This window comes from Saccopteryx leptura, chromosome 9 (genome assembly GCF_036850995.1).
Source record: "Saccopteryx leptura isolate mSacLep1 chromosome 9, mSacLep1_pri_phased_curated, whole genome shotgun sequence".
Classification (NCBI taxonomy): Eukaryota; Metazoa; Chordata; class Mammalia; order Chiroptera; family Emballonuridae; genus Saccopteryx; species Saccopteryx leptura.
The window spans coordinates 59,969,844-59,981,998 of NC_089511.1; the positions used below are offsets into that span (position 1 = coordinate 59,969,844).

At 39.7% G+C, this 12,155-nt stretch overlaps 1 protein-coding gene across 1 annotated transcript in view; it reads right to left on the reverse strand.

The window, feature by feature from the left end:
• The window catches only part of CCDC6 (coiled-coil domain containing 6), a 128,944-nt gene that overhangs the window by 57,790 nt on the left and 58,999 nt on the right, over nt 1-12,155 (reverse strand). Inside the window, exon 2 of the mRNA XM_066348221.1 lies at nt 7,566-7,715. Within this exon, the coding sequence (XP_066204318.1) occupies nt 7,566-7,715 (150 nt within the window). The remainder of the gene's footprint in view (nt 1-7,565; nt 7,716-12,155) is intronic.

Sequence of the window (12,155 nt, forward strand, 5' to 3'; positions counted from 1 at the left end):
CTAAGGAATAGAGAGTGCTTAGCCCGAAGAAAGAATTCATTCTAAACTGAGACATTATTGTAAATTAAAAATTAAGAGCCTCATCTTTCTAGTTTATGAATAAGAGGATAAAGGAAAATTAAGACAACAGCAGAATCCTGTATAACTAACTGTATTTTAAGATAATAACTGGGCTGACTTTTAGTTCATAGTTTGAAAATGAAAAAGAACCCATCCCCCTCAAAAATGTCAAACACTGCAACATTTATAACAGCAAAGTCTTTAAAGCATTTGAAAAGCGTTTCCATGGACTGACATGGAAATATCCTTCAATGACCAAGATTCACCATTTCGGCTAGAAACAAAACACTCACCACTACTCTGGTTAATGAATCGATCTCTCAGGCCCAACTTCATCTAATTTTTTTTTTAATTTTTTAAATTCATTTTTAGAGAGGAGAAAGAGAGAGAGAGAGGAAGAGACAGAGAGAATGGGGGGAGGAACAGGAAGCATCAACTCCCATATGTGCCTTGACCAGGCAAGCCCAGGGTTTCGAACCAGTGACCTCAGCATTTCCAGGTTGACACTTTATCCACCGCGCCACCACAGGTCAGGTCCATCTAATTACTTTTACTTTCATTTTCCTTTTACTGTTAATTTGTCTCTACCTGTACTTCCTCACATTTTGTCAGGAAGTCCACATAAGAAGCTTCTGAGCCCTTACATTTTTAGGAATCCGTGCTGGTACATCAAATCTAACCACATTGAAAACACAGATACACACATACACTTTGAAAGAAAGTCAATGATTCCCTAAGACAAAAGGAGTACACATTAGTGTTACTGTATTTTCTAATCATAATGTACCTTATGTCAGACTGAGACTTTTGGCACACATGCTACTAACAGGAAAATTCTGGTTTATAGTTTGGCCTCTGGTGGTTGACTGTAGCATTTAAAATGCATTCAGAGCATCCCAGGAGGTCCTGGCAGATGTATCGTGAATGCAGTATGTAAGCCCCCGCTCCATGAAAAGAAACAAGAAATAGACCAAGCTGAGGGTCAGATAATTTGGAATTAAAACAAATTAACCCCTTGAGTAGGAAGTTTTTTTTTCATGCTCGCTGATCCACAGGAGTGAAGTTTTTTTGTTTTTTTTTTCCAAAAAATGAAATTAGTTCCAGTTACAGTTTTATTAACTTAAAATCATGTTTGTTTGATAACCAATTTATGGAAACAAGAAGAACATACATTTGCTTTTTTTAATGTCGCCGAACACATGTACGGTCGTACTCTGGATGGTCAGGAGGCACGAGGACCTACGTGAACGTTCGTACTACTCAAAGGGTTAAAAACACATTTAACTTTGCTGCATGCAACTGCTTTGTAAACTATTAGGTGATAAGATTTTTTTTTTCTGACCAGCACTAGTAGCCCTGAGAAACTAAAAGCCAAGAGGGTCACTGGTCTAGCCACCTTAATGAAGAACTATTTCAAGGTCTCTTTCTCTCCTACCATCGGGAGAACCCTTTTCATCTGAAAGGATGAAACCTCAGTCTTAGCCTAGAGGCCCTTGAAATGAACAGTTACATCTGTATGTATCTCACTGACTGACATTACTGACTGCACAGGTAAATCACTTCAATGCCATCTTAATGACCTGGACAAGTTGGGGGGGGGGGGGTGGCCCGGTGTACAAGCTTATAAAGAATGGTACCGGGATTCTATGCTCACTTCTCATACCTGCAGACACATGCTTGCTACACAGCCTCTCTGGGGTTGGGGAAGCATCTCTCCAAAAGATGGAATCCATGAAGCTGAGAAACTACTCCAGAATTGAGAGGAAAAGAAGGAAAAGGCCAATGAAGTTTGGTAAGCCTTTGTTTAGATGAATAGGCAGCTCTGAGGACTTGTTAAATTCTCCCTTCGGGTTTTACTCCTGTGCTAACAGAGATGAAAGAATCAGGCGTGACATGATATTGTTCTGAACTGCTCGGCTCTAAATCATTCAGCTTCAGCTGTGGTTTCTGCCCACAACTTCCTTCCTTTCCTCTACAGATCATCTTTCCATAGATGCTAGGAAACTTCCAACTACTTTAATTCCAGAAGGCATTCTAACCTCAGAGACCATGCTAAAAATAATAAAAAAAATAAGCCATGCCACTTAATAAGACATCCGGAAAACTTTTATTCTTAAGTACTTTCAATAATCAGTAAGGATATGAGTATCATAATTTCTATTATAACTATAGTGGCATTATTTTCTGATGACCACATCCAATTTTAAACATGAATCCCAATTACAATATTGTTTGAAGGTCTAAAATTTGAAAGCTGAGTTAAACTGAAAAAATATCAGAGATACCTGCATGCTCAGTACACTTCTTATCTCAGTCCTTTCCCAGGGAAGTGTTCATTAACTTTTGGGAAGTGTTCATTAACTTTTGGCAATGGTATGGTTGAGAAGAGTGTAGACGAAAATTGAACAAGGTTTCCCAAAGAGCAGGAAGTGAACTTGACCTATCAGGCTTACAATAAAACCAGGTGAAAAAACCTACAATTGCTGAAACGGTTATTACTCTGACAATGACAGGTCTTCCAGTTGGCAATGGTGATTGATGGTTAACAGCCAGGGGGATTAGGAATTTAAATTAAAAAAAAGTTTTAAGCCAGTGGAAGAATCATATCAAGAATGACAAGAGAGTTAAGCTAATCATTAGTGTATTCTGTATATACTAGTTATAAACAATTTGGGTAGTCTGGAATCTTCCATCACCTCCAAATAAGCCCGACTCTGCAGGGAGCTTCAGTTTATTGCCGTCCATACCAAAAAGATGCAACTATAATAGCAAGACTCTGAGCTTTCCAAGTCAGGGACACAGAAGGAGGTTTCAAACGCTAAGACTACAACAAGCGCATCAGAATTTTTAAGTTTCCTCTTTAGAAAATAAGATACAGTAGACCCCCTTTATCTGCAGTTTTACTTTCCACCGTTTCAGTTAACCACGGTCAACTGTGATACAAAAATATTAAGTAGAAAATTCCAGAAATAAACAATTTATAAGTTTTAAATTGCATATCATTCTGAGTAGTGTAATGAAATCCTGCACCATCCCACTCCATCCTGTCTGGGACATGAATCATCCTTCTGTCCAGCTACCCACCCATTAGTCACTTAAATACAATCTGAGTTATCAAATCGAATATTACCGTACCACAGTGCTGTGTTCAAGTAACCCTTATTTTACTTAATAATGGCCCCAATGCACAGGAGTAGTGACGCTGACAAACTGAATATGCCATAGAGAAGCTATAATGTGCTTCCTTTAAGTGAAAAGTATGTCTGTACAGGAAAAAGCAGAGTGCATATATATAGTACTATCTTCAGTTTCAGGCACCCCCTGGGGTCCCGGAATGTACTGCCCATAGAAAAGGAAGAATTACTGTATTTTATAATTACAAAAGTAATTCATGTTGGTTTCACAAAATTAGAAGGAAGAGGGCAGAATTCTAACTTGTAAATTCAGAATCCAAATATAATTACAGCTAAAATTTGTAGAATAGCTTTTTAGACTTAATACACATACACACACACACACACACATATGTGTGTGTGTGTGTGTGTGTGTGTGTGTGTGTGTGTGTGTGGCATATAACACTGTGTAAATTTAAGGTGCAAAGCACATTGATTGATGCATTTACTTAGTGTAATTTCATTACCACAGTAATAGTTAGCACATCTATCATATCACATAGTTATCATTTCTTTTTTTGGTGGGAATAATTAAGATTTAATCTCTTCTCAAGTTTGATTACTATAATACAACATTGTTGTCTACTCACTGTACTGTATGTTAGAAAATTTTACTTAATGTGTATATTACATATCGAATTCTGATGAAGAGTTTGCTCACACAGCATTTCCTATAAATTTTAATTACAAATGATGATGAAACTACCACCTCTCTTCAAGGCATGCCAGGGCAGAATTTAGTTCTGATGCAGGTGTGTGCTCAATTTACCAAAAAAGCTCTTAATAGGACAATTTCTCACCAGTCAGTTCATCAATCCCAGTCTGGGCTCAGAAGGATACAGATTTTTCAGACAAGAGTTTTCACAAAAGGAAAATATAATTTTGTGTCTATCTACTGAATATATACAGAAACAAGGGAGAAAAACTGCGTGTGTGTTTATTTCAGTGAGCATTAACATATTTGGACTGGAGGTGTCTAAGCTACCGTTATTTCCCCATGTATAAGACGCACCTAATCCCCCCTCCCGAAAAATTTGGGGTCTAGAAACTGGGTGTGTCTTATACAGTGGTTGTGGCATTTCAAATGCCATAGATGGAACTGAGGACGAGGCAATATGTGAAGACAGTGATTCGTCATCAGGCACAGATGAGGACAAGCTAATGGATGGTAGTTTTGACAGTGATGAGGAGTTGTATGAATTTTATGATGAATAAAACTTGAGTTCAATAACTTTATGTAATATTTTCCCCCCCAAAATTCAGGCCTCAAAATTAAAGTGCGTCTTATAACGGGAACGTCTTATACATGGGGAAATACGATATCTCCCAAACTTGACCTTCTAAAAGGACAAACAGATTTCCTCTCATTTACACTTGAAAAAACTAGATTCGGTTTTTAAAGGTGTTAGAGACCAGCTCAAATGGGAAAGATGACGCCTCCTCTATAGCAATAATCTCATTTTGTTCTCAGGCCAAAAGAATTCCTGCAAATGCACATAAGCAACGCACAAAATCACTCAGAGACAACAGCCAGAGCACAATGACAAATCCAAGACTGTTCTACAAATAGCCTCTCAGTGGCTGCTGGGTAAAAATGCTCAACACTTGCATGGTGAACTGGTCGATTCACTCATTTGTCCATCAGGGACACCTGCAGTACAGACAGATTCTCTTAGCAGGTTTTTTAATAGCAGTCCTATCCAGAAGCACTAGAGAGCCATATCAAAGTAATTACACAGTTGGAAAAGTCTACTGGTACCAATTACTCTAAAAGTCTTCCAGATGGAGATCAGTTCTTCCACAGTGGGTGGCAGAAAATGTGAGCCTTTCACAAAGGACCGGTTGAAACCAGTAAATACATACTGAGGGGCCTGGAGGATGGATAACATAAACCACCAGCCTTTCTTCCTTCCCCGCAGCGACCTGAGATCGCTCCAACTGACCAATGACAGAAGAGAGCTTCTTGAGTATTTGCCACAGAATGACAAGTAGTGATAACTGAGGTCTAAAGCGAGAGATCACCTATCAGCCACAGAATAGATGCAGTTCTAGAACCTGCCAGAGACCTCAACCCCAAACTCTCTGCCATCTGTCTCCTTTCAAAAGTCTGAGCACCAGGAGTGGGGACTGATGAGTTATTAATACAGTTTCTCTGGAAAGGTTCTGGGGATGGATAATGTGATGGCTGCACAACAACATAAATGTATTTAATGCCACTGTATTATATATTCAAAAATTCAAATTTTATGTTAGGTATATTTTACTACACATGAACCTCCTAAGAACCAATGAGTGATTACCTCAGAGACAGGCTGACCATTCATTTGTCCAGAAACTACAAATCAGCTCATTACGAAACTACAGACCTACAAAGAGCTCCCCAAACCATACTATATACTATTTGTTTTGACTGAGGGCAAGCAAACAAGACTAGTGCTACACATTATGTACTCCTCCTGGCAGAAAGAATTTACTACGTTGTTCAATTTATATACTAGTCTCTTTAGAAAGATCCTTAGCCCCTCAAAAAAAAAAAAATCACTTGTTTTTAATATAAAAAAAATTTTTTTTCTCCTGACCAAGTAAAACTATATTTTTAGGTATATAAATTATAAAAAAAATCATGATATTTCTCCAGGTTATAGCTTTATTTATAGGATGCTCAGAGCTTCGATTTTAAGTTCAAATTTTCTTATGCCAAGTGTGTTACTATAACTTCCCTTTCTCTTGCACATGGCTCTCATGTTTTCACTCTTATTTAGTATCTTGTCCTTGGAAGGCGGGTGGGTCATGATACGTGAACGAGAGGTCGACTATAAACTACATACTATATTACGGAAGCATTCACAATCAAGTCGAGCTTTTATAAACACAAGGAGTGTGATCTGGCTAGCTTTTGAAGGCTTTATAATGTACTCTGGTCAAAGACTCCAAATACTAACAACCACAAGAGTTGAAAGCAAAAACATGTTTCTTACAATGTTAAAAATGAGGGCACCTCATTACACACTAAACTCAGAACAACGAACCATAACTGCACCGCTTTAGTTCTAGAAGCAACGTGGAGAATAAGTTGTCTAATGCTGCCAAGGTGAGGTGTGATTAAAGGCCAAAGTAGCATTCTCCCTCATTTTTTTTTCTCGAAATCAGAATGCACAAGAACAAAAAAGTGTCCATGCAGAAATTCTGCCATAAATCTCTGCTGGCCATGAACTGGGGACGTCTATTCTTCACATTTCAATGGCTGCCATACAAATCAAGTTTTTGCAAGGCTGTAATGGTATCTTTATTCAGTAATCAAGTAGAAAAAATGAGGATTAAACAGAGATGGAGTAAAAGTTGCCCAGACCACTATATGGTCCTAACATTCAAGTTTCTATACCAGAGCTTCCAGTCTTCTCTTATAGGATAATCTATGTTGGGTTGTACGAAAATAACTTAGAAAGCTTTTTTTTTTAAAAGCCACCGATATACTTTTAATATAACCTCACTAAAATACTTATGTCAACCAGATCAATGAACAAAACTGTCAGTGATGCCGGCGAATAGAAAATGCAAGGGCGTGTTTCCACCTTTCACAACCTTCTGACAAAATGATACTGGTCTCCTCGGATAATTTTATCTCTGCTCACTATTCTGGACAAGCTGTGTTAAATAATAAAAACTCAATATTCTACTTATTCTTAAATTCATACTAAATAATCCACAAAATGTTGTCCTAAACAAATTTTACTTTTGTGATTTACAAGTAAGCTTTGGGGTTGAGGCCTCTGAATGAAAAAGAAAAATCAAACCTTCCTATATGTTTGTGTGCTGTCTTTTATATACAATTAGTGATTAATATTAAATTTTAATGTCTGCTACTTGTTCAGTAGCATCTTACCCATTTGAACACAACTAATTGTAATTTTAACCACAGAATGCAAATACCTTTTATTTCCCTCAAATGGACATCTTGCTTTATATCCCCTCAGATTTTAGTGCAAAAGACCCACATGTGACTGCCAAATTTATGCTTTCATTACAGATTTACCATGAAAGGAGAGAAAACTATCACATTTCCAAAATACTGTATAGAGCATTTACTCCCTCCGGCTCCTCAGCAATTTCTTAAAATGCTGGTATAAAATATCTTACTTACCCAAGCAGATGGACTAAGGAATCAGCTTGAGTATCACACTGCTGCCATCTTTACTTGAAATTTTTAATCTCCAAAGAATGTGAGAGTTATAACCTCATCAGCAAATGTTTTGAGCAAAGTGCTCTATCAAAGTCATTTTTTCCTAGAGAGGAAAACAGGCAGGGAAGATGGGGGAGAGAAAGATAATTTACCTGCATCAGTTTTCTGGAGAGCTCATTAGTGAGGAACTCTTCCTCCTTCTCATAATTTACAGCAAGGGTTTCTTTCTCCTTCTGCAAAGCCTGAATCTTCTTGAATAACGTGTTACTGATGAATTCTTCTTCCTGCTCAGCCCTGGCTTGCTGTTTAAGAAAAAATGAAAAGGTTACAACAACAACAACAACAAAAAACCCAAAAAAACACACGTTAAGGAAACAGGAAGTTTACTAATTGAAATACAATTCTTATTTCCAGAAAGAACACCCATTTTAATGAGAGCTCTATTTTTAACTGCACCAACATGCACCAAACAGAGGAACTCAGCAGCCATCCTACTATTACCCAAAGGGCCTCCCTGTACAATGCATGCTCTCTCTTCTTAAAGTGATATTGCAAAGAAATGAACAAAAATCATTTTTGCAGTTTTTAGAAACAATCTTAAGTCAATCACCAAAATACAGAAAGCTCCTTCTCATGTTGCAGGTAAGTCCAATTCTGGGGTATGTTCCTCTCTTCATAACTCTCTGCAAGTCTCTACATCTCAACAGTTTATACAGCAGGTCCTCATATAATGCCGTTTTAAGATCATTTCATTATAATGCTAATCAGATCCATAGGAACTTAACTCTTGTTTATATCAATTATCCTGGCTGGCAGCAGTTCCAAGAACCTATCCACAATGTTAAGTGAGGGCTACGTAATCAAACGATCTAGGCAACATTTTTGTTGTTGTTTTTATTGGAGCAAACATTTTCAATTCACTTTAAAAAGTAAAATTATGTCACCTCTTTAGGTGTTACTGAAAGGGTTTGGGTATGTCATTTAAAAAGCACTACAAATACACATGGATTCATTTGCACGTTCGTTAAGTAGTTACTGGAAGGAAATAAACCAAATGGCTGAAAAGTAGTTATCACAAAATAGTGGGAATCCAGGGGTTGGAAAATAAGGGTGTAGAAAAGGAGCTTTGAATTTTTTACTTTATTTCCCTACTGGGAATTTTTTGGAGGTGAGGGCAAGGATGGTTGGGCATTACCGAATTTTGAACACATTAAAATGGGCTCAGAAATAATTCAATGGAGTAGAAAATATTCTTCTGTAGATCTCCTCCCTCTCCCTATATTTGAGCAGAATAAACAGAAAAACCAACCATCCCTGAAGTAAATTAATGTTTTCACAAGGAAAGTATTTTTTTGGGTGGACTCAACTGCATTCAAAGCACTTTTTAAACCACAACATTTTGATGCATTAATCCCCAATAACACATTCCTGTTCCATCGGCCAAGTCAAGGGATGGAGAGCTACATCACTTCCAAGCCTGGTCCAGCACCTGTCACTTATTAACAGGAGCCAGAGGACAGGACACAAAAGGGCATCTGCATTAAGCAGTTACTACCTTTTATTGTAAAAAAGTCCAACAACCATTCCCAACTCCGGTAGTTTATAGACTTCTGTACATATTCACTCGCTTCCCCAACACCCACACCGTAATAACAGACAAGGTTTCTGGGGTCCATCCTTCCTGCTTTCCAGCACAGTGGCCCAGAGGAAGTACGCCAGTCTCTGGAACTGCCTGCCAAACAATTCTACCAAACAGAGCCACATGTAGGCGGAAAAACACAGCTACATAAAAAGTAGAAACTTTGGGAGAGGCTTTAGCACGCCATCTCTTTTAGAAACTGTTTGAGATAGTCCAGGAGAGTTGAGCAATGAGGAATACATCACAGCTAATAAATTTTTATTACCAGCCAAAAGCATCCACTGAGCAATCCCGTAGGTCCCCCGTGGTTCCCTTACACACTTCATATTTTGTCAGCACTTCTCAAAGTCTATTCTTTCCACTACCATCAAGAAAAACTACTGAGGACCGGTGCTTCCCCTCCCCCTTTAAATTAGTCCCCATTCATCTTCAAACTCACAAACTTCAAGATTTCATGCAAGTGCAATGGGCAGAAATCAAAAGGATTATTCAAAGCATATCTGACACATATATCCAATCCCCCAATCTGTTCTAGCTACCCGTTTTTCTGGTTTTGACTGACAAAAGTCCTATACGATTTGAACTTTGATTATTCTAAAGTTACAGGATACAAAGGTAGAGAGGAGCTATAACTCTTTTGTTGGTGATTCCACACTTAGAATTCAAAAGGGTGTTTGCTATCGATTAATTTCGTTATCAAGTAAGACCCAACTTTTTTGCAAGTTACCACCAGACCGATACATTTCCTCATAAGCAGTACCAAAGAACCAGACTCACAGGCTGAGCTCACCACCTTCCCTTTGCACTGGGGCCTAGAAGTGGGAAGTTGAAAATAAGAGGCTAGTCCCTAAGTGTCTGTTCATGTAGCTTCCACCCACTTCCCATTTCATCTAACCATTAGTTACAGGGACAACAGATTTCAGAGTAATATAAAACAGAACATTCAACAGAAAGTAGATTAGTAGTAGTAGCCAGGGTGGGGTAAGGGGGAAACAGGGAAAGCCTAAAAAAACAGGGCTTCTTTTTGGGGTTGCTGGGCAGATAAAATATATCATGCTCACTTTGTTAAAGATGGCACTGCCCACGTAGAAGCCCGACGCCCAGGTGATTGCTTGGGATGAGCGTGATTAGGTTAATATGTGTTGGGGGAGGGCTTCAGCACCAAAAGGTTTTAAAAAGGAAGAGAGATCACGCAGTTCTGAGGGAAGAGAAATTACGTTCTTGGACCATGATGGTGAACCTTTTTATAAAAACCACCCACTTTTGTAGTGCTGGTCAACCTGGTCCCTCCCACCCACTAGTGGGCGTTCCAGCTTTCATGGTGGGTCAATGCGCACCATTTGGTTGCTCTGCTGCCGCCCACCATGAAAGCTGGAACGCCCACTAGTGGATGGGAGGGACCAGGTTGACCAGCACTACAAAAGTGGGTGGTTTTTATAAAAAGGTTTGCCACCATGGTTCTAGGAGGAGCCCATGCTGTAGGAGAGCAGAGAAAGGCCACATGGAAGAGGCCAGGAGAAGCAGCCAAGATGGCGGAGTGCTGAAGGAGAAGCCAATTTGGGCAGAGTTTGTGCAGAATGGAGATGGAGAACAGAGGTGAATAAGGCTGGTGAGCTAGAAACCTTAGATTTTATAAACTCGGATAAGTCAGTAGCTTTGTGAACACTGAATGAGTGGGTTTGGGAGCCCAGTGTGTGTTTTTACTTGCCCGCCGGGTGCAAGCTAGGATTAAAGGTAATGGCCCACCAGTTCTTGGCTCCGTTGTTTCATTACCATCTGTCCGAATCTAATGCAAACCTGCACTGGCCAGGCGGCTGTGATGGTGGCCATGGCTACTGGCTTTACAAGGGTGATAATTTCTGGAATTACACAGTTCTGAGTTAATACAACCTTGTGAATATACTAAAACCCACTGTATACACTTTAAAATAAGGGTAAGTTTTATGGTATATGAAGTAGATCAAGTAGATCTCTTTTTCTTCTTTTTTTTTTTTTTTTTTTTTTTTTCCATTTTTTCGAAGCTGGAAACAGGGAGGCAGTCAGACAGACTCCCCGTATGCACCCGGACCGGGATCTACCTGGCATGCCCACCAGGGGGCGATGCTCTGCCCCTCTGGGGCATTGCTCTGTTGCATCCAGAGCCATTCTAGCGCCTGAGGCAGAGGCCACAGAGCCATCCTCAGCGCCCGGGCCATCTTTTGCTCCAATGGAGCCTCAGCTGCGGGAGGGGAAGAGAGAGACAGAGAGGAAGGAGAGGGGGAGGAGTGGAGAAGCAGATGGGCGCTTCTCCTGTGTGCCCCGGCCGGGAGTCGAACCCGGGACTCTTGCACGCCAGGCCAATGCTCTACCACTGAGCCAACCGGCCAGGGCCTGAAGTAGATCTCAATTAAGAAAGAGAACTGATGATTAACAGGGTCAATATTTCACAGAGTACATCTAGTTTCCTTTACAATTTGTCCCAGTGTTAAAAATGAAAAACCCAGCCTGACCAGGCGGTGGTGCACTGGATAGAACATCGGACTAGGATGCGGAAGGACCCAGGTTCAAGACCCCGAGGTTGCCAGCTTGAGCGCGGGTTCATCTGGCTTGAGCAAAAAAGCTCACCAGCTTGGACCCAAGCTCACTGGCTTGAGCAAGGGGTTACTCGGTCTGCTGAAGGCCCCCGGTTAAGGCACATGTGAGAAAGCAATCAATGAACAACTAAGTTGTCACAACAAAAACCTGATAATTGATGCTTCTCATCTCTCTCCATTCCTGTCTGTCTGTCCCTATCTATCCCTCTCTCTGATTCTCTCTGTCCCTATAAAAATAAAAATAAAAAGAAAAACCCAAAATGAAGTTCTCTGTAGTAAGCCCCACCAAGACTTAATTCTTAACCTAACTGTAGTCTCAGCCTCTCCCAGGAATGGTTCTTTTTTTTTTTTTTAATGTATAAGTTAAATTTAATGGGGTGACATTGGTCTATAGATTTTAAAACTATCAGTCTGGATTTTCCTGGCCTGGGCTAGTGAAATAATCTGCCTGATAAAACCCACTTGAAGACGGTGACCTTGCTTGAAATAATTCAATCTTTTAACTTCCTCATCCCAAACTCTTTCTGCCT